The sequence below is a fragment of the Sceloporus occidentalis genome, unplaced genomic scaffold (assembly GCF_023333645.1).
Source record: "Sceloporus occidentalis isolate IW3139 unplaced genomic scaffold, rSceOcc1.0.p SCAF_17, whole genome shotgun sequence".
NCBI classification, from domain to species: domain Eukaryota; kingdom Metazoa; phylum Chordata; class Lepidosauria; order Squamata; family Phrynosomatidae; genus Sceloporus; species Sceloporus occidentalis.
The window spans coordinates 4,184,614-4,210,865 of NW_028316997.1; the positions used below are offsets into that span (position 1 = coordinate 4,184,614).

Genomic DNA, 26,252 nt, shown 5'->3' on the forward strand with positions numbered 1-26,252 from the left:
TCCTCAGTAGGGGTAACCATGGGGAGGACCGAACTGCACACCTTCTTCAGCGGGGCTGTGCCCTTTCCCGAAGTGGAGGGCGTCTCGTCCCAGGTGCGCTTGTGCGAGGCGGAGGTGCCCGCAGGAGAAGCAGAACCGCCAGCGTCAGAGTCCTCAACTCTAGTAGGGGAGATGAGAGGCTGAGCCGAACGAGAAGATTGAAGCTCCTCTAGAGCGGCAGGCAGCGACGCAGCCAGGGCGGAGCGGAGCCATGCCTGGACGGCGGCAGGAAGCAAATTCTGGGAATCGTCTGCCATTTCACTCCCAATGTTTCTATATGAAAGAACACAGAATAAACATTGAGTAACAAACCAAGGCCCTAATACCAGGCGAAAAACGGGGAGTACCCGTATAAGCGTAAGCAAGGGAGGAGGGGGTCACCCCTAATGGCGTAGGTCAGGGGTGTCCAAGTTTTTTCTGCAGTGGGCCACTTCATCAGAATTGTATACGTGCGAGGGCCGCACTAATTTTTCACTGAGAGAAAATATGGCCTTTAATAAGATATGCAGATTAAAATAAAGTAAATGACACAAAACCTTTACTTTTCCTCTCACTGATTTCTGGGATTTCTGGGCCTACAAATTCAGGATTCTGGATAAGTAAAAATAAAATAGTTCTATTTATTTTAGGGATGCACTAAAATAAAAATTCTGGACCAAAACCGAAAATTCAGGGTTCACTTAGCCGAAACTGAAAGTGACCCCCCCACACACACTTTTAATAAAAGTAAGTTACACACCAAAATTGTACAAAAAAATTATATATTATGATTGTTAACAGCAATCTCAGGCATTCCCAGATTCTAGTATGTACTGGTTGGCTCGGCATTGTATTTTTTGTCCAATTTTAGTGTGTAACCACACTTTTATTAAAAGTAACACACCACAATTGGACAGAAAAAATCAACAAACACACTCTTTTTATACCTAGGCAACCAGTGAATGCTGGAACCTAGGCATGATGGGACTGTGATTGCTGTTAGCAGATTGCTGTTAGCAATCACACTCCTATCATCCCAAGTCAGCCAATACATGCTGGTACAGGGTGGCTGTAAGTGCAGACCCCATACTGCTGGCAGCATCAATACACAAGGGGGGCAGCTAGCCAGGTTTCAGCATGTACTGGTTGACTTGGCATGATAGGAGTGTGATTGCTAACAGCAATCACAGTCCCATCATGCCTAGGTTCCAGCACTTACACATCCATGCTATCACACACACACAAACTCATTCATTCACTGATTCATTCCCTCAATCAGACATACTCATTCACACAACCTACCCCACCCCCTTTACCTGCTCTACAGCTCTCGATGCCGCTCACAGACTTCAGCAGGGGGCGCGGCCTCCCTCGTTCTCCCCACAAGGGAAGTAGGACTGAAGCAGAGAATAGACCCTCCCACAAGTTAGCAGCAGGGCTCTTGTGATCCTGGCTACCGATCTCACGCGGGCCGCACCTCGAGGTTCCACGGGCCAAATGCATGTAGGTTGAGCACCCGGGAGCGTGTCCCAGCAGGGATTAACATGAATGAGGGCAGCAGGGGAGTTCACCCCGAATGGCACGCGGTAGGGGGTTCACTCACAGGAGTAAGTGGCAGGGGTTCAGCCAGGCCAGAGGGGTCACCTACAAATCAATCCAGTAATGGAGATATATATATTTATACATATAGATATGCAGGCAGTGTGACACATAGACAACTGCAATAGAGGTACACCTAGCTGATATGTTGGAAAACTAAAGAATAATCAGCCTGCACAAGACAAGGAAAAAATAAAATCAAAATAAACCTAAAGGAAAGCAAAGGGGAAAAAAGTCACAGAGCAGACCAGGCCCCAAAAAGCCTCAGAAAAAAAATAAAAAAAAAAAAACGCACAGGAAGAAACCGAAACAGAATCCCCTGCGCGGTCTAACAAAAGACCGCCGCAGAAACAACAAGGGATGCGCGGGAAACAGAAGACAGGAGAAAACAGAAGCAGAGACAGGGCCCGCGGCAGGACCGGACTGACTGGGCCTATGTGGCCTCTACAGCCACATTAACGCAGGGCATAAGGGGCACCTGCCCCTTAAGCCCGCCGCAACTGCGACCGGGTCCGCCACTCTAAGGGGCCGAGAAGCCCCCACCAGGGCCGGCCTTAGGGGTCTGCGGCCGCACAGGGCTTACATTAAAACATCGGGGGTTTTTTTTTTTTAACTTTATTTAACATCCTCCATGTTTAATAAAGTTAACAAAAACTTTATTTAACATGGAGAATGTTAAATAAAGTAAAAAAAAAAACCCTGATGTTTTAATTTAAACCCTGTGCGGCCGCACACCCGTAAGGCCGGCCCTGGTGGGGGCTTCCCGACCCCTTAGAGTGGCGGACCCGGTCGCAGTTGCGGCTGGCTTAAGGGGCAGGTGCCCCTTATGCCCTGCGTTAATGCGGCCGTAGAGGCCGCATAGGGCCAGTCAGTTCGGTCCTGACTGGGCCTATTTTAAGGTAGGGGCCTGGAGCTGCAGCTCCATCAGCCCCTAAGTCAATCCGGCCCGGCCCACTGGGAAAACGCCCGGTTTGCCCAATGGCCAGTCCGGGCCTGCATATAGACTAATATACCCAGTATTAAGCACGCAGAAGGGTTGTATGGCGAGTGTTCGGGTGCAAGTTGAAAATCTAATGAAGAGTTCTGTGCAGGCTGACTGCTGTCCACTAGGTGTTGAGTCCCTGGTTTTCAGCAGCCATCTGCAGGTCTGGAGGTTTTGAAAGGGAACATGATGCACAATAAGGGCCAGAAGGCAGATACAGGATGAGCAAATGGCAGCACAAGCAACAAGTGTCAGAGTCACAGGCACAGCAGCAAAATGAGAAACAAGCTGAGGTGTGGGTCATAGGCACAGCAGAATAGTAACAATAGTAACTAACAAGCCACAAGCAGGATACTAACAGGCCTCAATAAAGATACCAGCAGAACAGTCTGAAATAATGTTGCAGCACCGAGGTGTAGCAAAGGCTGGATGCTATAGTGCTGCTATTTAGGATATGGACATCTTTGCCAACCACTGGATGTGGCGTGGTCACAAAACATCTTCCTGGGACACCTTGGAGTTCACAGCGTCAGCTTATGTACTGACTTCACAACACCGCCACCTCAGATGATCACTTGAGGAAGCCCGAGGTGGGGAGAAACGCATCATTAACCCTATGGTATACACCGTTGCAATATTGCTTTCTTTTTTCGGTATATTTATTGTGGAGTTATAAAAACTTGCCACACTACCTGAAATATTGAAAGCTATATGTGGAGAGGTGGAAGATCAAATATACACACAGGTATTTTATATTACTAATTTCTATTTTATTATGTAAGTGAAGTGGGCTAATCTGACTTTACATTCCTTCCCACGTCTGTTTGGGATTTTTACACAGTACAGCAAATCCATTTAAATTTCTATTCATCCCATATTTAATTTTTTGCAGACATTTATTAACAAAGATGCTTAATTGTGAAATCTGTAAGATGCTTAGAATTTTACAGCTGTATCTACACGATTAGTCCATTTTAATGAGTCCTACACATTACATAACTAAAATACAATACAGCTTTCTGAATACGTAATTGTATTTTATTATGTATTCCAAATGTTACAATATCTGATAAGAAAAGTTATTCAGAGCAGCACAGTACATATTCATCTGAACACTGCAGTCCAAAACAAGACCATCTTTTGAAAAATTTTGAAAAGCAAATGCACTTTCTCTGGTTTATCCTGGTCTCATCATCATGTAACAGAATGAAAATGTTATCTGTTTCAAACACAAGTTCACTTCAATTAAACTAATAAAGCATAAGCTGCCACTACCAAATATTTTACATATCTGTGGCAAGCAGTACAAAGGGTTTCAGAAGGTTATAATGTTCTTATTATAACTAGTAAATCGCTCTGAATGTTTAAGATAATTGCAAGCAAATGCATAAAGTAGTCTCTTGTGTTAATGCAGAAAAGTCTATTTCACCTAGTTGTTGCCAGAAAAGTTAAATACGAAACATGTTGCTTGAGGACTGGTCACCATACACATCTATAAAGGAAATGTGTCATGTAAAATGACAGAGTGCCAGTTTGATCAGATCCCACATCGATCCAAGCATCGTGCTAGAAAAATTGAATTTCATATTAGTACCGTAATACCTGCAATGCATGGCAATTTGCAGAAGTACACACTATTGAAACACAAAGACCCTTTAATCATGCTTTGGATTTCATTACGCTAACGATTTGTTGACTACAATGAATCCAATCATGTGTTGTTTGCATTTGGCATTGGTTGCAAATTCTTTCTAAAATGCCACAATCTGACAAAATCAAATATTTTTCAATTATGACAAAAGCTTGAGGTTTTCACACAATAACTTGAAAGAGCAAATCTTGCATCTTAAACATCATAGTTAAAAAATAAACATAATGGTGCACAAGATGTCAAATATAAGCTGGGTTACCCTCATATACACCACCATTTCATCTTTGACATTTGTTTTTTTATTATCATTCTTGCTTTTATCCCTGTCTACTTTACACATTTTCTATTTTTTGATAGGCCTTTTTTTTCTTGCACAAGCATCCTACAATGCTCACTCTTTCTCTGCAGTATTAAATGACCCCTCTACCCTCAACACTACATAAACTCTACTGAGACTATGTTGGCTTGGCTCAAACGTCAGAATAGTGTTAGGGTGCAGGTTCCAACTGTTCCATCGCTCAGTGGTACACCAGGAAGCCCAACTTCCTAGTAGGGCAATCTGCCCCTGGTATTGTGGTTGAGGGACTACTGTATCTCTGGACTTGTTGCTCTAGACCTAATACACATCACTGAATACATTACAGCCCTAATATTACAGTTGTCCAAGATAGAGGCCTAGATCAAGAGAAAGAGGTCATACATTAGGTATGAATCTTACTTTAGCCACTCACAAAATCAGTTTCAACTGAGAGGTCTGCAATAATGTGTATGTTAATTTATTTGCTAAATCCACATAGTGAAATGACTTCTCAAAAACAGGTTTTAACCCCTTAAGGACCGGGCTCATTTTTCGTTTTGTACCCTGTGGGACCGAGGCTGTTTTGACACTTTTGTGGTGCTTGTGTTCAGCTGTAATTTTCTCCTCACCCATTTAGTGTACCCACATAAGTTATATATTGTTTTTTTCAGGACAAGATGGGCTTTCTTCAGATACCATTATTTTGATCGTATCATCTTATTTACTATAAAAAAAATTAAAAAAACATGGTGAAAAATTGAAAAAAAACACATTTTATGACTTTTATTTGAAAAATCTTTTACTCACCTAAAAAAGCAAGTAAAAAAACTAGCTAAATAGATTCTACTACTTGTCCTGAGTTTAGAAATACCCAATGTTTTTATGTTTTTTTGCTGTTTTTTGTAAGTTATAGGGCAATAAGTACAAGCAGCGTTTTATGATTTCCAAATCTTTTTTAACAAATCTGCTCAGTCTGCCTCCATCTCCTCTTTGGAACATCTTTGAAGCCGGTTAACTCAATTTAACCCCCTCAAACCATATATTTTTGAAAACTAGACACCCCAGGGTATTCCAAATGCTGTTATTTTAACCCTTTCCATGCACCAATTATACAACTACACTTTGTCAAACTTTGTAATAGTAAATTTTTTTATTTTTTTTTCCACACAAATTGTATTTTAGTTATAGATATACAGGTTCTGGTATATGTCACTGTCAAACAACACCCCAATGTGTGTTCAGGAACATCTCCTGAGTACAGCGATACCCCACATGCATGGGTTTGTCAGATTGTTTGGCTGGTAAAAGGCTACTTTTGGGGCATGCGTAATTCAGGTGGTCATTTGGTCATTGTGCCTCCCTCTCCTCTTTGGAATATCTTTGAAGCCGGTTAACTCAATTTAACCCATTCAAACCATATATTTTTGAAAACTAGACACCCCAGGGTATTCCAAATGCTGTTATTTTAACCCTTTCCATGCACCAATTATAGAACTACACTTTGTCAAACTTTGTAATAGTAATTTTTTTTTTTTTTTTTTCACACAAATTGTACTTTAGGTATAGATATACAGGTTCTGGTATATGCCACTGTCAAACACCCCCCCAATGTGTGTTCAGGAACATCTCCTGAGTGCAGTGATACCCGACATGCATGAGTTTGTCGGGTTGTTTCAGATTTAAAATGCCACATTTGGGAAGTGCGCTTTTTTTCTCCATTTTGGTCAGTCTGTACCTATGCCCTATCTTTGAGCTAGGCCACTCCAATTTACCCCATCAGCCATTTTTTTATATATTAGACACCCCTTGGGTATTTGAAGTGCTTTTATTTTAACTCTTTGTTGAGATTTTTGAGAAATTTTAGCACTTGCTCAAAATAATAAACTTTATTTTTTAATTTTATTTTATTTTTTTAATACTTTTTTTATATTTTTTTTTTACACATTTTGCTGGTACTGGATGGTTCATCTAGTGACATCACTGCATAATTATTTTTAAATGTTAGCACATTTTTTTTTATTTTTTTTTTCCATATTTTTTTTTTTTTGAATATTTTACTAATCACATAGTGATTAGAAAGCTGGGCTCCATTGACTTGCATGGTTGAATGCAGTACCTGTATTCAACCAGCAAGTGGAGCCAGTTCTCTAGAGGGTCTGGAGACCCTCTAGCGAACTTTTTCGTCTCTATTGTTTTATTTCCCGGGCCGCCGCCATCTTGCTTGATGGCGAAGATCACCGGCAGCGGCGGCTGTGACCGCTCTCCGGAGCGGTCACAGCCCACCTAGAGGTAAGTGTTTGGTGTCGCTGGATGCCTCCTGATCGAGGCATTCCAGCGACACCATTTAAGTTTAGGAGGCGATCGTTTAAAACAATGTATGGCGGCTGTTGACGCCCCGGGGAGGGGCCAGACATGGCCCCCGATGCCGATCTCGGCCTTGCTGAATGCCTCGACATCGAGGCATTGCAGCAAGGCCGTTTAAGCGAAGAAAGTGATCCTTGATCACTTTCTAAGCTTATTTAATTTTTTGACGGTTCAGGACCGTCAAAGGTCATTTAGTGACCTTCTTGTTATGACGGTCCTGAACCGGCAAAGGTCGCGAAGGGGTTAAAATATGTGATCGCTGTAGAATGCTAATAGCCTGAATCAGTCCATGGGTTGTCCTTTATGCCCCTTGGAGGATAAAAAGAAATAGCAACTGTCAGTCTCAACGTACAGAATGCATCACAGTTTGTGTCTTTGCAGAAAATATTTGGAACATCAAACTAAAGAAGAGGCACTGAATCAATTAAACCAAGAAATGCAAGCCTAACTTTGAGGCATCTAAACTTCACTACAAACATTTTCAGTTATTTAATTGCTCCTTTGAGGCCGCTTTCTTATATCACTGGAATGTTTTTGTGTACTTCTTAACATAAAGAAAAATGAATCATCCCCAAGGTACGGATTGGACTGTAGAATAAACGATCTGTACTGTTAGATACCTCTATAATTGTTTAATAATAACAATAACGTATACACATTGAGATCCTCTCTCGAGCCTCTTTCTGTGTCTCTAACAGGGACAATCTAAGAACCAGATTCAAATGTTCAACCGTTTAACCGTTTTTCAGGGGACATGGCTCGTTTGGCGTTATGAAGCTGTGGGTCTGATGACTACCCAGTGCAAGAAAAATCATCCACTGGGAGGCTGACAATGATGGCATTTCTATTGTTAATGCATAACTGTGATATCGGCTACCATTTCTTAACACTAAAAAACATAACTGGGAACATTCAGGCTCCAAGCTCTCACTTTTCGGGATTTGGGTGAACGTGTCTACAGATGTCCGTGGTTGGTTCTGCTGGCATTGGCGGGTGGTCACACTGGCATCGGTGGGCGGTCCATTGTCAATGAGCGGTCTGTTTATGTTGCGTGCTGGGCTAGTTTTAGGAAGGGAGATGGACCAGGAGAGGGGCAACCGCAACCTAGAGACTCTCTGGAGTGACCCAGTGCTTCACCCGGAGTCTGTGGGTAGAACCCTTAGAATTCCTAGGTATGCTGACAACATACCTTGCAACTTACAGAATCTGCCCAAGGCATCACAGCTGATTACCTTGCCTCCAAGGACAGTCATGTGTCACCTCATAGTCCCTGTGTTTGCTGTTCATCTGTGACCAGGGACAGATTAACACTGGGAAATGAGCCAACTGCCCTAGGCCGCTGCTTACTTACTGCAGTAGCATTTATATATGCACTGCACGGGAATGAATACAATACTTGTGTTCTCGTTGATGTGTGGTCTTAGATGGGGCTTATTTTGTTCATGGGGCCCCTCCACTGCAGCAATACTATTTATAGAGACACAGACTCCATTTTGAGCATCAATGATGGCAGACTTAGCTTCCTACTTTCTGTCAGGTGACAGGACTAGCCAGTAAAAAAAGCACATTTGGAAGCACATTCTGTAGTCACATGTTGCAGTCAGGGAGGGAGGTTGCATGGCTCACTGCTTATAAGGAAATGGCAAGGGCCATAGTCAGTATTATTATTATTATTATTATCTTTTATTTATATAGCGCCAACAGTTTACGCAGCGCTTAATACAATACATAAATTCAAGGGATATGACAAGACAAGAATTGACAGACTAAGACAAACCGATACATTTGGTGGAGAGAGCCCTGCTCGCAAGCTTACAATCTAGAGGGAAAATGGGGTGATAAACATAAGGCATAGAGAAAGGGTGAGAGGTATTGTGGGGGTATCAATGACAAGGATGTTCTAGCAGCTAAGATGGTATGCTTCTCTGAAGAAGTGGGTTTTTAGATGTTTCTTGAATGTCGGGAGGGAGGGTGAATTCTGGAGGTTCCTTGGGAGCAGATTCCAGAGATATGGGGCAGCTCGAGTGAAATCTTGTAGACGGGAAAAGGAAGAGGTGATGAGTGAGGAGGAGAGCCTTAGCCCATGGGAGGAACGTAGGGATCGAGTAGGAGAGTATTTGCTAATGAGGTCAGAAATGTACGGAGGAGCGGTATTGTGGATGGCCTTATATGTCAGTACCAGGATCTTAAATTTAATTCTAAAGGTAGTCGGAAGCCAGTGGAGGGTTTCACAGAGGGGGGAAGCAGAAGAGGAGCGACGTGCAAGGAAGATGAGCCTAGCAGCGGCATTAAGGATAGACTGTAGTGGAGAGAGTCGAGACAGTGGAATGCCAACCAGAAGAGTGTTGCAGTAGTCAAGACGGGAAATGATAAGTGAATGAACCAGAGTTTTTGTGGATTCTTGGGTGAGGAATGGGCGGATACGAGAGATGTTTTTTAGGTGCAGGCGGCAGGATCTGGCGAGGGACTGAATGTGAGGGATGAAGGAGAGGTTTGAGTCAAGGATGACCCCAAGGCATCGGGCCTGGTTAGTAGGAGAGATTGTTGTGTTGTTAATGGTGATAGAGAATTCAGGTAGTGGAGTGGAGATGGAGGGAGGGAAGATAATGAGTTCCGTTTTAGAAAGATTAAGTTTCAGGTAGTGTTGTGACATCCATGAAGAAATAGTAGACAAGCAGCTGGTGATCCGGGACATGAGAGATGGAGAGAGATCAGGAGAAGACAGGTAGATTTGGGTATCATCTGCATATAGATGATACTGGAGGCCAAATGAGTTGATTAGTTTGCCAAGAGAGGAAGTATAAAGAGAGAACAGCAGAGGGCCAAGGACTGAACCTTGGGGGACACCAACCGAAAGTGGAAGGGGCGAAGATGTGTTGCCTGAGAAGTTGACAGAGAAGGAACGGTTAGACAGATATGAGGAGATCCAGGAGAGAGCTGTATCTCGAATGCCCATAGAAGCAAGTGAGTCAAGAAGAAGGTGGTGATCAACAGTATCGAAAGCAGCAGAGAGATCCAGTAGAATTAGAATAGAGTAGTGACCTTTAGCTTTGGCAGAGAGCAAGTCATTGGAGACTTTTGTTAGAGCTGTTTCAGTAGAGTGAAGAGATTTGAAACCAGACTGTAGAGGGTCAAGGAGGGAATTAGAGGAGAGGAAGTTAGTGAGGCGATTGTACACAATCCGTTCAAGCAGCTTAGAGGTAAAAGGAAGCAGAGAGATAGGGCGGTAGTTAGTCAAACAGACGGGGTCTGAGGAAGGATTCTTTAGAATTGGTGTGATTAGCGCATGCTTGAAGGCAGATGGTACAGATCCAGATGATAGAGAAAGATTGAATAGGTGGGTAAGTGATGGACCAAGGGATGGACATAGAGACTTTGTGAGGTGTGAAGGGATGGGGTCAAGGGGACAGGTTGTTGGGTGAGAGGAAGAAAGAAGAGTGGCTATCTCTTCTTTGGTTGTAGGGGAAAAGGCAGTTAGTATAGTAGGAGTATAGAGGGTGGTGGTGAGTGGTGTAGGAGGGAGTTGTAAGGAAGAGAGGTCTTTTCTAATAGTCTCGATCTTCTCTTTGAAGTAGGTAGCAAGATCTTGGGCAGTGAGAGAGGTTTGTGGTGTGGGTGTGGAGGGACAGAGAAGGGAGTTGAAAGTAGAAAAAAGGCGTCGTGGGTTGGAAGAAAGAGAGGATATGAGAGTGGAGAAGTAGAGCTGTTTGGCGAGAGAGAGGGCAGAGTTGTAGGTGTGAAGCATGAATTTATAATGAGTAAAGTCTTCGCTGGATTTTGATTTTCTGAAGTAGCGCTCAGCTGTGCGGCAGCACTTCTGAAGATACCGTGTGGTTTTGGTATGCCATGGTTGGCGTTTAAATTGTCGGGGGTAACTTGTAGTAATTGGAGCTATGGTGTCGAGGGATGAAGCAAGTGTGTTGTTGTAAAAAGAGGCTGCTGTGTCTGGGCAGGAAAGGGTTAACATGGAAGGTAAGAGAGGTTCGAGTGAGGCTGACAGTTGGGTAATGGTATTTTCTGGTAATGGCCTACAAGTATGAGGTGAGCGTTGTAAGTATGTCTTGTTAGGGGTTAGCACTGGAGAAAAAGATAGGAGGTGGTGGTCAGACAGAGGGAAGGGGTAAATGGAGAAATCTGAAAGGGAGCATGATCTGGAGAAAACCAGATCGAGTGAGTGTCCCTCAGTGTGCGTAGGGGAATTAGTCCATTGAGAGAGACCAGAGGAAGATGTCAGGGAGAGGAGTTTGGAGCTTGCAGAGTTGTTAGATATTTCTAAAGGGATGTTAAAGTCACCCAGAATAAGACAGGGGATATTAGGAGAGAGGAAGAAAGGGAGCCAGGCAGAAAGGTGGTCAAAGAACTGCGAGGTAGGGCCTGGAGGGCGATATATGACAGCAATTTGAAGAGAGAGTGGAGAGAAAAGACGGATTGTGTGAGCTTCAAAGGAACCGAATGAGAGGGAGGGAGGGCTTGGTATATTCTGGAAGGTGCAGTGAGGTGAGAGAAGGATGCCTACACCACCACCCTTTCTGCCATCAGGCCTAGGAGTGTGGCTGAAGTGTAGTCCTCCGAAGGAGAGTGCAGCAGAAGCAGTAGTGTCTTGGGAGGGGATCCAGGTTTCAGTAAGAGCTAGGAGGTTAAAAGCATGAGACAGAAAAAGGTCATGTATACAAGCGAGTTTGTTGCATACCGAGCGGGCATTCCATAGGGCACAGTTAAAGACGGGAGGGAGTTTATGGTTGGAGATGATAGGAATAAGATTGGTTAGGTTGCGCATGTTGATTGAGTTTGCTGGTTGAGAATGATAGGAATAGGACAGGAGTGGTAGAGCAAATGCAGGTAGGTTTCACATATACAGGTTGAGTGTAGAGGTACTGGGATAGCTTTGACAGCAGAGAGATTGGGAGGGATAGGATTTGGAATGCTTTAATGGGGAGTAGTGGGTAATAAAGGGATCCACAGTGTGGTGCCCCCTACTGGCGTGATCCAGTAGATCCGGTACTTAACTGTCTATATATTAGAACACCACTGGGGCGGGTGGGAGAGGGGCAAGGATCCCCCCCCACCCATCAACCTGGAGCTACATGGAGAGATACTCTGCAGGTAGGAGCAGTGATCTCTTTCATTATCAGTGCATATGCAGGTGTGTGTATGTATTTATGCATGTGGATGTGCCGATTGTGTATGTATGCATGTATGTGCATTATGTTGTTGTGTGTTTGTATATTACTGTACCTACACAAGCAGCTCACACAAGATCTTAATCAGTTGAACAGAAAGCATAAGTATTAGGTAGTAAATCCATAGTACAAATGATCAATAGAATGCCAGCACTGAGTGACCTGCATGCAAACTCAAGACCAAAATCAGATTCTTGATACATTGAGCAAACATACTAAAATAATAATGGGTTAAATGTTTAATGAAACTCTTAGTCAATCATTGCACCCACATGCTGTCAATAGGAAAACAAAACAGTTGGCCAACTCTCTCTGGCACAAAATACCATATACCGTATTAGTCACTATTTCCAAAGTGTGTACGATGATGAGTAAAAAAACAAAATGATGTTAACACTCATCATTGTCTTCACAATTGATGATCCTGCTCCATAATCACAAGAAGAAAAAATTGATCTACATACAAAGAAAACACCAAACTATGCTTTTTTAAATACATCTGCAAACATATATATATATATATATATACACACACACACACATACATACATACATACATACATATATATACATACACACACATACACACTCGTCCCATAGATCCACCTTTATTAAGATTATGCACATGCACTCCCAGGTCTCTGGTTGCCAGGGTAACATGGTATGCAGCAATGTGTTTTGGCCAGTATGACATCATGCAGGTAAGACACTTCCTGTTGGGTGGGTGTGAATTTCACAGGTGTGGTTGTTTTACTAATTAGGCTGTTTGCGCAAAAAAGGGTTCATTTTATGTGCAACGTTATCTCAATACAGGATCTCTGGTAAAGCCCAAAACATCGATGTAATTCATGAATACCAATTGGATTTTTTTCCTGACTTGGGAGTCCTGTGAGCGCATTTAATATCTTGAATATATATATATAAGTATAGATGCATTCATATCACATGATGCATTCATTTTTTTTTTAAAATAGTTTCTTAATAAAAATTAGTATTGGTATCTAAAATATGTAAAGCTTCAAATAGCAATACCAGTATTAGAAAAAATTATAAAAATAAAAGATGGCATGAACCTCCATAGTAAGTGGGACTCCATCTTTAAATGAGTCTGCCGATGAATATTCATACAATCTCAGTGAAAAAGACAAAGTTAAAATTAAAAGTTTTTACGACTCTGTGGGAAAAAGAGCCACGTGACAGCTGTAACCTCTGCAACATTTTGTTCTTTTTAATCTTAGCTTGTCTTTCAATATGCTGATGCTGCCGTAGCAACTAATGGAAATTTCCTTTATGCCAACTACATTTTAATGTGGTTTTTCAATAGCTTCCTGGCCTATGGCCTCCATTACATATATATGCAGCTTGAGGTTTATTAAAATAATAATACAAAAAAAGGACACATTGAGTGTTTCACAAGAAAACTGGCAAATAGAGAAAAAATATTAAAGGGGCAGTCCCATGGGAAACTATTCTTCTGCTATACATCGTAATGTAGGTTAGCATTGACAAAAACCTGGTTTTATCTCATTTTGCTAAAATGAACTTGCTGTATCTGCAGACATAGAGCCTACTATTGTTTTGTCATGTGATCAGGTGTATCCATTGCTCAGACACCTCTGAGTTGATTCTTTATGGTAATTCTAATTAAGCCTGCTCCTCCATAAACCTTTGGTCGGAGTGTCTGATTGGGTGATAAAGAGTTTGGCATCACCGAGGGGTCTCTTATTATATCAGATATCTCCCTTGTAACTAGTCCAATTATGTTTTGGAGGGCTTTACCTAGTCGGCACAGCCTTTGTACTATTTTGTACTAGGCGCTATGTGGCTTTATGAGTGTTGGGATACGACATCATGTACTGGCACTTAGCACAGAAGATGTTCGGTATAAGGAAAGTGCCGGGTAGGGCCTTTTTGGAGAAGGGGTACTTCCTTGGTGAGAGCTAGAGCAGCACCCCATCTAAATGCTCTACTAGTGCAGGGATCTAGAGAGTTCTGTAACTTTAAAAGAAGCTGTAGAAAATCACATTCATTAAAAACAGGCTATAAGGCATTTTCTTTCATACGTAAAACCATTTCTCAAGCATATCCATAAAAATATATATAGGAATATGCTTACTGTATAAACCCTGCTGAAATACAAAATTTTTTCTTAAATGAAAATGACAGTGCAAACATAAATGTTCATCACTAATGAAATTTTAAGGGATATTTTATATATTTTTCCTGGAAACTACAAAATAAATATTTCAAAACATTTTACTGTGTGAATTGTGTAACCTAGCAACAACAAAAAAATCTCCTCAAAAGGAAGCAGTACTGATGCATAAACCTGTAAGACAAATGCAATATCTATATATATATATATATATCTATATATATATATATATATATATATATATATAGATATATGTACACACACACACACACACCAGTATAGACACATACAGAACTCTCCATTCAGAATAGAACAGCCTGGTTCATTCATCAAAAGCATTTAATTTCCTCTTCTCCATATACACTTTTTTTACATTTTATAATTGTCTGATGAAAAAATAAATTATAATAAAATAATATATTCATGAATGCATTACCATTTAAGAATAAATAAAATCGCTGGTTAACTACATCCATCTTGTTATTATAAGTAGGGTAGAATTGGACATAAGCTTTAGGTTGTACTAAAAATCACCGGTTTGCCAACTTTCTGTGAAATATATGTGACTGATTAAACTAGGTAGCCACCTATAGCAGGAAGGTGCATGCTTCCTATTTGGCAATCAGAGTAGCAAAATGTGTGATTTTAGATGTAGAGGATGTAAGCGATCTGTAACCTACCTCACCTTTATACTAGCAAGAGGATAAGACTAGAACAAATCCAAAACAATACTTTGTAAACAAGGACATCGTGAGCTCGGATTTAGGGAAGGGTTTTTTGTTTTGTTTAGTTTTTTTGCTTTTTTTGTACACAGTTATAACATTTCAGCAAAGCCATTAAGTGTTTTAAAAGTGCTTTAAATAAATTTTAAAAAATCCATGACGTAATGGATACATTTTTTAAAAAAAACATTTTTTTCAGATTTTCTTAAAACTGTACTATTTACTACATTGATTACATTTGGTAATTACACAAATGCTACAAACAATACTAAATTTGCTATAGGACTATTGTAAGAAAACATCCTATCCTCTGCTCATTAATATACTGTACAATTAAATGCTTTTGTTTATTCATTTTGACTTTGTGCATGTTCAATGAGAATTTTATACAGGGAATTCAATATTTCATATTCATTTTTCACCTTAGATACGTTAGAGGACAAGTGGCTGAGGACAACTCTGAAATGAGTACGACCACAGCGGAATACATTGTAGACACTCAGCTGCAACAAATTTCGAATGTCCTGTTGACTTCTTTTAGTAATCTGTTAATGCATTATTGCCTTCTACTATATTTTGTGGTAATCACAATAAAAGCTATGCCTTATTTTTTTAAAATCTTACTCATTAGATCTGATGAGACTTTTGTCGTATAATGTATTCTTGGCAAGGATTCTAGTCAATATTGTCACAATCTACTCTGATCACATTTGCACATTCATAAGCTTTCCAGAAAAGGAACTCCTCCTTCAATGTCTTGAGTGCACTTTAACTAATAAGATAGGAGATGAAACATCAAGATGCATGCCAAACTATATCTGACTACCGGTACATAAATTGATCTTGTAGGTTTATACTTAGTAGGATAGGAAGGTGAACATTTCCATAGCAATATGATTAAAATCACAAATCAGTTTCAATTCCACTTCAGGAAAGATTAGATCTTAAAGCAGTACCACATTGGGCCAAAAATATACTGCCCCCTAAAACTGTTTAGAGTAGTTTTGGTAAAATTAAAACACACAATAGTTTTACTATTAGTAATGCTATATTTAGACCAATAGTGTATTTTACTGGGTGTTTGAAACCAGGAAACCTAAATATAACTACAATCAGAATAGTCTCAAGCTGTATTCATTTACAAAAGGCAAATGGACGAAAAATATTTTGCCTGATTGAAATGAATCAATTTGCACATACCAAAATAAGATAATACGAGTGTTTCCTTTCCTCCAAAATGCTCTAGCAGACTTGCCCCATTCTGGATATTTTGTGTCCTGAAGCATCATGTCTGTGACCTGCCAAAGAAAGTACATATATTTTATAAATGTTAACAAATAAAACTTAGGGAATGGGGGAAATATATCAGATAACAGTCTGGAATTGAAAGATAAACTGAATTCAGATATAAAATGTATCATCTGTATGTAGTAAAAGTGGTTTTATTAACCAGTTTAGGTCAATGTATTCTGTATGTCTGTCATTAAAGGTCACAGCAACCATCTACCTGGGGTTGGGTCAGACCTCTAAAAGTTATAGAAAAGCAGAAATCTCAAAATCTAAATTTAAGGTTTTCATATCGAATATCCATCTGGTTTCTAACTGGGAATTGCCTAATGATTCCTGCATCTGAACTGAAATCTGTAATGAAGGAGCATTGGAAATCCGTGGATATTGGTTCTCTCATAACTCTCTGTTCTGCTACATCCAACAATTTGGGACTATTCTGCTTTTCAGTGAACCTTTTTCTCAGGACCATTTACTGGTCCTCATAATCTGATAAAACACTACAATTTTGTCTAACTCTACTGTATCCATGAATTATACACCGGTGAAGGAACTAATTAACCGCCAGGGTGCTGCTTAGTATGGCGTTTCTAGCTTAGGAAATTGCTACGTGTGCATCAGCTGTGGAAGAAATGTGGTTCCTTATGGATGGATACTTTGTTGAGATACAAAGGCTGATCGATTGTTCAGTATAAAACAAGGAGTTTGGGGATGTTTTATACCCCAAACTGGAGAGACTGTATGTAATGACATTTAATGTAAAGTTTAACAACACAGTTATTTTACACAGGGAACAGAAATCTCTGGCAGATGGCATTTGCTTATGCCAACTATTATAACTGTGTTCCAGAAAAATTTTAATACACTAATGATTTGAAATAATACTAATACAGGATGAGACAGCATTTACAATTCATATGCATAGCCAATTCACCATGTATTATTATCCTGACACGCCATTGCAGGTAATGGGGTGTAAAAAAATGTATAATAATGTTGTATACCAAGACAAATGCCAGGTCACTTGTAGATAAATTACCAGAAGCATAGCTAGTCATTAAAGTGATGCAGTCAGTAATGAAAAATCCAATTAGCTTTTACTTTTGAGAAATCAAATTCATTTCCTAGCATTGGCCAAGGGCAAGTAGAAAGATGATGCTCAAATAAAAATAAATATTATATCATAAATACCTGCACAGAAACGGCACAAAATAAAAATATTTGTTGGCGCAGCATCTCCACATTAATCAGACATATAAATAATATTGGGTACGGCACAGATATAGGTAGAGCTGTGTGTAATGTTTTAAAAATAGTAACCTTTCCTTGTAAACACCTACACGGTTTTTAAATAAATAGGAAACCATAATTGATTTTAACAAGGAAACCAAAAATTGAGTACCCATGGGGATGGCCAATCAGCTGGGTCACAACTTCCTTGCTCATTCTTGATAGCAAATGTCAGCAGTAACACAGCGAAGGTGCACTGGCCCTCACACCAACTACCGTTGCACAATGAATACAAACTAGGGAAGCGCACAACCTAAAAGGCATACACTTTCAGATAACCAGGTTGCTGCTTGTCTTGTTTGCGTTAAAATGCAGCGCAGTCCCATTGATTCTGCTACTTGGTAAGCAATATAGCCATTAAAAATTGGGACTCTCCAAACTTGGGGTACTTTGACGTAGTGGCGGGCTAAGCAATATATGGGCAGATAGTGTGATGGAATAAACAATATTTATGCCTTAGGTGTTTTTTTAATGGTATTCGTCAAGGTGTGCACTGAATTCTTACTTTGTTTTGTGTTACACCAGAGCTGTCTGTATGGGTGGACAATGACGTTGGCTCCTTCTGACATAGAAAAGCCCAGGCCACCTTTAACTTAGACCAGACATACTATTATGTCCAAAGGGTCAACTTAAACCTTGGTTGTGGACATAATAGTAGGCATTGTAGGCTTATTAAGGGATTGGGGAACCAGAGTCTACTGGAGATGCTGCCACATAGTTCTAGATGAAGAGTATAAGTAGAAATTCAGTATTTATAAAATAACTAACGCACAAATATACATGAATATTTAAAAATTATAGCTTCTTACTGTAAAATCAATAATATGTTATCTTTTAGAGAAAAATTCCATCAAAATGGTGGAATCATCATATAAAACATTGGAGGCATAAAATCAGAATTATGGTTAGACTGTAAGGTATCAGTAATTATAAAGCTTCTGTGATTTGCCTGTGGAGCCTTTTTTATAGAGTAACATCCATCATATCTTGCTTGTGCATAATCATAGCATACAGTACATTTACTTTTAAATCTTCATGAGATTTCATGTAAATTGGTTTTCTTTAAATTAAGACATTAAACATATGTTAGTTAATAGCTTAAGAACTATAATTAAGGCAAATTGTAATGCAAATTATACTATATAGCCAGCTGGTATTTTTCTTTCTTTTTTGCCCTCAAGCATGCTATAGGAAAGTTTTTTTCAGAACTTGCCTCACCAGTAAAAACATTTTAAAGTATGACCAACTCTTTGTTGATTGTTAAAATACGGAGGTACAAAAATTGCTTTGGAGACTTGTTTTTCCTTAAATCCATACAGAGCTTTCTAGAGCTTGACTAACAATCAACATAGGTTGGTTTGCCAGTAGCTGCAGCTGCACAGATTATACTGCACAGTAATGTAAAAGGACCCTTCCAAGCTCAGAGAAGGTGGGCATATACGCTTTGTATCTTGTTGAGAATCAAATGTTTATTTCACCGTACATGTTTAAAATTGTTACTCACCGGGGTATGTCGAATAAAAAAAAAAAGCTGCAAAAAAGCTGTCGAACAAGAAAGAAAAAAAAGAATTACATTATTCATCAGCAACAAACTTTTTAGTGTCACCTTCCAAGGATCCAGGATGCGAGGGAGCCTTGGGGGTCAGCATGGGTGTAAGTCGAACCCATGTATGTAAGTAGTAATTTGACCTAAGAAGGGGTTAAGAGACCATACCATATGCATCATAACTGGACATAGTTGCCAGGAGCAGTCAAATAATGTTTTGCAAGGATGCAAGGAACATTACAGAAAAAATTGGCACCCCTGTTCTAAAGTATACTCTCAATTGGCATTAACTACACTTTTGATTCTCAGTGCCTATTAACAGCCTTTCACAAGAACTATTGAGATCCTTTATAGCGTTTAAAGATTTGGGAGGGTTTTTTGTTTGTTTGGTTTTTTTATTCAAATTCCCTGATTGATAATAAGAGTCCATTGGAATTCAGTGTTTGACACAAACTTACAAGGCAATTGATTCTGGTGCCAGAATATGAATAGCAATGGAAATCTTTGCAAAACACCTGCTTGGTGAGATGGCATAGGGCATTAACAAACAACTTCTCTGCATAATGATGCAGCACTAGAACAACAACAACGCTATTTGATTACTAGAACATTAAATAGATTACCTATATACATATATATATATATATATATATATATATATATTACCGTATTTGCTCGATTATAAGACGACCCCCCAAAATCTGAATATTAATTTAGGAAAAAAAGAAAAAGCCTGAATATAAGACGACCCTATTAGGTAAAAAGTTTTACCAGTAAATGTTAATTCATGTAAACTATTACATTTTTTAATAAAAGCTATGATTGAGAAAAATATTTTTTTGTTTTTATTTCCTTGTATTTTCCAACCTGCCCCCCAGTTACGCATATCTGCCCCCAGGCTTGCCACTCCAATATGGCACTGTGGCCCATGATATGCCTTTTAACCCTCTATATGTCACTGTGCCCCATGATATGCCTTTTAACCCCCTATGTGCCACTCTGCCTCCAGAAATGCCTTATACCCCTATATCCCATTCTGGCATTTAGGGGGTTAAAAGGCATATTATGGGGCAGAGTGGCATATAGGGAGGTATAAGGCATTTCAGGAGGCAGAGTGGCGTATAGAGGGTTAAAAGGCATTTCTGGAGGCAGAGTGGCATTTAGGGGGTTAAAAGGCATTGTATAGAGCACTCTGCCTCCAGAAATGCCTTATACCCCTATATGCCACTCTGGCATTTAGGGGGTTAAAAGGCATATTATGGGGCAGAGTGGCATATAGTGAGGTATAAGGCATTCCAGGAGGCAGAGTGGCATTAAGGGGGTTAAAAGGCATTTCACAGAGCACTCTGCCTCCAGAAATGCCCTATGCCCCCATTTAACACCCCCCACACACACACACTTACCGGTGCTTCCAATTTCCTGTTGTATTGCCGGGGCAGCGGGTTGACGTCTACACGATTCGCTGCAGCCGGAAGGAGGTGGAGTTGGCAGTGGGGGTTTGTCTGCGTCCATCGCGCAGACCTTCCCCGGCTGTCAGAGATCAGAGTTCCCCGCACCAGTGCGGCACCGGCACCAGTGCGGGGAACTCTGATCTCGGATCACGATGGATGCAGACAACTCCCGCTGCTAGCCACACCTCCTTCCGGCTGCAGCGAATCGCGTAGACGTCAACTCGCTGCCCCGGCAATACAGCAGGAAATTGGAAGCACCGGTAAGTGTGTGTGGGGTGGGGAGTGTTAAAGGGGGGGGGGAGACAGAAGGATCCAGGTCCCCTGCAGCGGTGCGGGGGATCTGGATCTTAGTCTCATAGTCAGACCTCTATTTGAGGTCTGATTATAAGACGACCCCGATTAGAAGATGAGGGGTATTTTTCAGAGCATTTGCTCTGAAAAAAACAGTGTCTTATAATCGAGCTAATACGGTATATATATATATATATATATACACACACACATATATATACACACACACACACACACATTTATACTCATATATTATTCATATGGTTTATAATTTATTTGGATCATTTATGGATTACTCATTTTTATTCTACTACTGTCTCATTATTTATTTTATTTTACAGAGTAATGTTTTATTAAAGTGGATGCTTTTATTATGCAAATGTTATGTTCTAACAGCTAGACAGGTTACTATGGTGATTTGCATTGCATGCCAGATTATGTGGGTATGTAATGAGATTGCTGTATTATTGATGGTGGCTAAGATAAATACTTTTATCTGTTGGGTGCAAGAAACACTCAGAGATGATACAAACTTTGATCACTGTCGGTAACATGGCATAAAGCCACATCTGCAGGCCCTACCCATCTTTACAAATACAAGTAGGTAGATGAGTTTTGTTTTTTACCTTTATGTTAAACCTTTTCTTTCATGATAAACAGTTTGCTTTGTGTATAACCACTATGTAAACACTTATTACTTCCTGTAACATTATCCTGTTCATGTTAGTTCAATTTCTGAGAACTAGTATATTCATAGAAATAAAGTCTCTTTGATGTAATGTAAAATTTTGCCAGTTAACGCATAGTTATTAATTTCCGTTAATATGTTACACCAATAAAAAAGAGCAACAAATATTTTTACCATGATATAAAATTATATGGGGCAAATAATATGAACATTTTTTTTTTAATAAAATACTAGGGAGTTTTTTTACATGATTGCAGATATAGACATAAAAGACTAACTTAAAGTGAGAGACTTTGGGCACCCTGTACAATCAATAGTTCACTATTACCTTTTTACCCAAGGTAACGATGGGCGTTTGATGTTATATATTTTTTATGTGCTATATATTGTAGCCATAAAAATAATTAGCTCACTTTCTACAGCTATTGACTGAAAACGTGAGATTTGTAAGTACATATCAACAAACCTTTTTTTCCACTCAGCAACAGTCAACCACAAAATATGATTCTGTTTATATATACCGTATTGGCTCGGATATAGGCCGCCCCCGTATATAGGCCGCACCCTAAAAGTTTGGTGATTTTTTAAAGAAAAAGTTTTTTTCTTTAAAAAAGCACCAAAAAAACATGCTGCCACTCTGTCTCCCCCCCCCCTGAGATATGCTGCCACTGTCCTCCTCCCCCCTCGAGATATGCTGCCACTGTCCTCCTCCCCCCCCGAGATATGCTGCCACTGTCCCCCTCCCCCCCCCGAGATATGCTGCCACTCTGCCCCCCCCCCGACTTACCAGACGAGACTCCCGGGTGTCTTGCAGGGCTGGCGGGGGACATCTACGCAATACGCGTACACAACTTCCGGTGCCGGCACTCAGCTGATGTGCCAGCACCGGAAGTTGTGTACGCGTATGGAAAGTGCTGGCAGGGGAGGCTGTCTGAGCGTATCGGGGAGTAGGATGCAGGTCCCCTGCACCGCTGCGGGGGATCTGTATCCTAACCCTGCCCGGCGCCCGGGACTGCATGTCCTGGGCGTCGGGCGCTGGACCCCGAATATAGGCCGCACCCCCACTTTAAAGACTTAAAGTGGGGGGAAAAAGTGCGGCCTACATTCGAGCCAATACGGTATATATATATATATATATATATATATATATATATATATATATATATATATATATATATATATACCCCAAAAATGTTGTTTTCAGCTGAAAAATTATATACACACTCTAAGATTTCTTGGCAGTTTTAAGACTACCAGAAGAATAATAAATACATTTGTTGAAGGGTTAGAACCCAGAACACCTTCTGGTAATAGATGTATGTGTCCTTGACAGGTCTCTGTGCTTATGCATTGATTATGATATCCTGGTTCACATAGGCACATATGATTTTTTTTTTTTAAAGAAATGTTATTAAAATACTCCAAGATTACTTGGCAAGAGGGTAAATACATCATTCACACTCCAAGCACATGCTGTCTGGAAATCCGTAACTACCATTACTGTGTCAAGGCAATTATATGTTGTCAGAGAAGTCTGCTCAATACCCTTGTCTGCGTGACAGGTATTATAAATCAATGTAAACACTTAATAATTTGAAAATAAAAAGTTTGTACTCTCTTCACTTTGAAACTTGTCTTTCACACTTGCTTCAGGTCACTACAGAAGACTAAAAGGTTAATTCAAAACACCTAGATAATTTACATTCTGTAAAAATGTTCATTTTAGATAAACTAATACAAATTTCATCTGCAATACACAAAAAAAACTTGCCCTTTATGTCCTCTTCAAAATGATTAAATAATTCACTTTACCCACTACATCACTTAAAGATAATGAAATTCAGAAAAAGAAGGGGGAAAACACATAATGCATCTGTACGGTAAAGGTCAAGTGAATGCTAGTATCCGGTTGTGGGAAGACTCACATATTTACTACTTACATTTAAACTAGAGCAACATCGACATATATTATTATCTCTATCACAGCCAATAGAGAATGCCACAGCAGTGCTCATTACAAAAGCTAATTACAAATAAATAATACCTGTACAGCCAGTTTAATAAAATATCTATAACTTCAATCTTTAATTTAAAAATGTAATGCGACGTATTGGTAAAGCAGCGGAGAACTCAATCTACTTTATTGTTATTGTTACTTTGCTTGCTAAAGTCTTCATATCCTTGACAGTAAAGTGTCTTAAAAAAACAATTACAATAAATAATGTTAAAGAAATTCAGGTAATGCTCTTCACTCAAACAACTCTTCTAAACTAGAATTGTATGAAAACAAATTTGTGGTAGAAAACATTAAATGTGAATTTAATTCAAGAAAAACAAATGTATTTACAGCGGAAAAGTACTGTTTTAGCATTCTAACAAGCAATTAATTATGCCGTAGCAACATGTGGCATGTTCCTTTCCATTTGAAACAAACTCCCTGTGCTGATTTTTTCTTTAATTACAGTAACTGCACCTCAATTGCCAACATAATATATACTGCCTCTACATTCAAAAAGGAAATAGGGACCAGTTGAAGTCTGAGCCAAGGTTAAATGCCAGAAGCCTGACTCCATCTGCATTCTGACTGTACCTTGGACCCTTTGATAATCTATAACTAAATGGCAGAAATTAAACCTAGAACCTGACAGCATGTTAGGGCCATCTGGCACAGATACCTTTTCTAACTCAATACCTGCTGTAAATGATTTTTAACCCAGTGAAATCCTGGCTTGTGTCCCAATTTAGAGAGTTCAGATGAACCAAAAACATTTGAGAATCCTTTTAACTTTGTTATCTCAACTTATATCCATGTATTGTTTTCTGTAAGAAACCCCATGCCAAAGACAGTTGAAATATTTGGGGTTATACCCCATCTTTTGGTGGTAACCCATCTTTTCATCTCTCATGCTCTATATCATTAATGCTTTTTTATCTTGCTGGAACGCTTAGTTTGGGCTAGGGCATCTGGTACGTAAATATGCCCAGCAGCTAGACAAAGGTTGACGCACTTACAGAATCCTATCTAATATACATACTTTGTGTCATGGCAAAGAGTTTAGAGGCGGACACACTGATGGTTTCTTAACGGCTTTCCACTCCATCACATATACATTAAACCATGGATTTAAAACTCTCTTTGGTATTCAACTTTTTTTCTGTGTCATTGGTTAAAGAAGTCCTACCCTCGCGCTGAAAAATCAGTAAAATATATTTGTTGAACTATAGTAAAAATTTGCCTGATAAACCAGCATATATTGATCTTTCAGTCATTTGTGATTCCTGTGTGAAAGGTTATATGCTATAGTCAATTTATTTATTAGCTAGAATAGCTACCATTTGTAAAATGTGTCATACTTACTTATAGACTTGATTATGCTACTAGCATATTGTAGTATTGTAGTAGAAAACTATCACCCCCTTATAGATTTGTGTAATGAGCATTAGTGGTTTGTCTACTAAACAGGCTTATAAACTTATTCATGACCCTGTAAAGTGTGATTCAAATAGGTTTATTATATAATATCATGGTATAGAGAGCTTGGTGTGCTTTTCTTCCTTCCATTGTGTTTCCACTTTACTCACATACAACATTACATACTTAAACTTGATTATTAATAATAAAATGCATTTGACATTTACATTTCTGTGCATACCCAAGAAGAAACATAACTTTCATCATAATAAAGCCCAAAAGATAAAAACAATATGTAGAAAGACAGAATATTGAAATTTCTCACCATCCATGCTGTTACAAAGTCTCCCATCCATGTTCCTACTGCAGCTACTTTCATGAAACTTTCATTTCTGATTCCCATATATTCGGTTATAATGAACTTGCTGTAGAGAAAATAAAAACATTATAAAGATACATTTCCATATGAAAGGCAATGTTATAGTTAGAATGACAACATACCCAAAGCACTAGTTTTCATATCCTTCATTAAAATTACTTTGGGGAGAAAAAACAAACAAAATTAAGCGACTGTCTTATTTAAACATCTATCTTTGGAATATTCACAAAACCAATTATGAAGCAAGGTCTTCTCTATGGTAACATTCAAGGACAAAATGTGACTGTTTTCAGTCACATATCATAACACTGATAGGGCACATGCATATCCAGCACATGCACAGACAGTTAGCTGATGACACCAGTTTAATAAATGGGTCTAAAAAAATAACAGCACAGTCCCGTTATGCTAGTTTCTTTCACCAGACTTCTGCATAACGCTTAGATCGCACAGCCCAGATAAGTTGCAAAGTGACATTTAGGTATCACATAGATGGCATGGACGCACAATGATAATTGTTTTTGATTAACTGTCAGATGAATCCTGAACTGGCAACATTTTCAGAGGGAAAACAGCATGAATATGTATGGGTAAACGTGTGCGCATGAATGTGCATGTGTGTGTGCATGAATGTGCAAATGTTTGCGTGAACATTTAGGCGTTGTGAGCATGTCTGTGTATGTATAAGTGTGTGTGAGCATGGATGTATATGGGTAAATGTGTGAGCATGGATGTGCAAGTGTGTGTGAGCATGGATGTGTATGTACAAGTGTGTGTGAGCATGTTGGTGTATGTGTAAACATGGGTGCGTATGTGTGAGCATGGTATGTATGTGTAAGCGTTAAGTTAAGTTTTCTTTCCTGTGATATTCACTGGTTCTATTATTTTGTATTTGATATACATTTTTTTTTACTATGGAACTGCAGACCAGAATAAAAG

At 39.5% G+C, this 26,252-nt stretch overlaps 1 protein-coding gene across 1 annotated transcript in view; it reads right to left on the reverse strand.

Moving 5' to 3' along the window:
- The window catches only part of LOC149302762 (transmembrane protein 117-like), a 113,825-nt gene that overhangs the window by 46,383 nt on the left and 41,190 nt on the right, over positions 1-26,252 (reverse strand). The window contains exons 3-4 of the mRNA XM_089481971.1: positions 25,260-25,359; positions 16,170-16,267 (exon numbers count right to left, since the gene is read on the reverse strand). Of these exons, the coding sequence (XP_089338097.1) occupies positions 16,170-16,267; positions 25,260-25,359 (198 nt within the window). The remainder of the gene's footprint in view (positions 1-16,169; positions 16,268-25,259; positions 25,360-26,252) is intronic.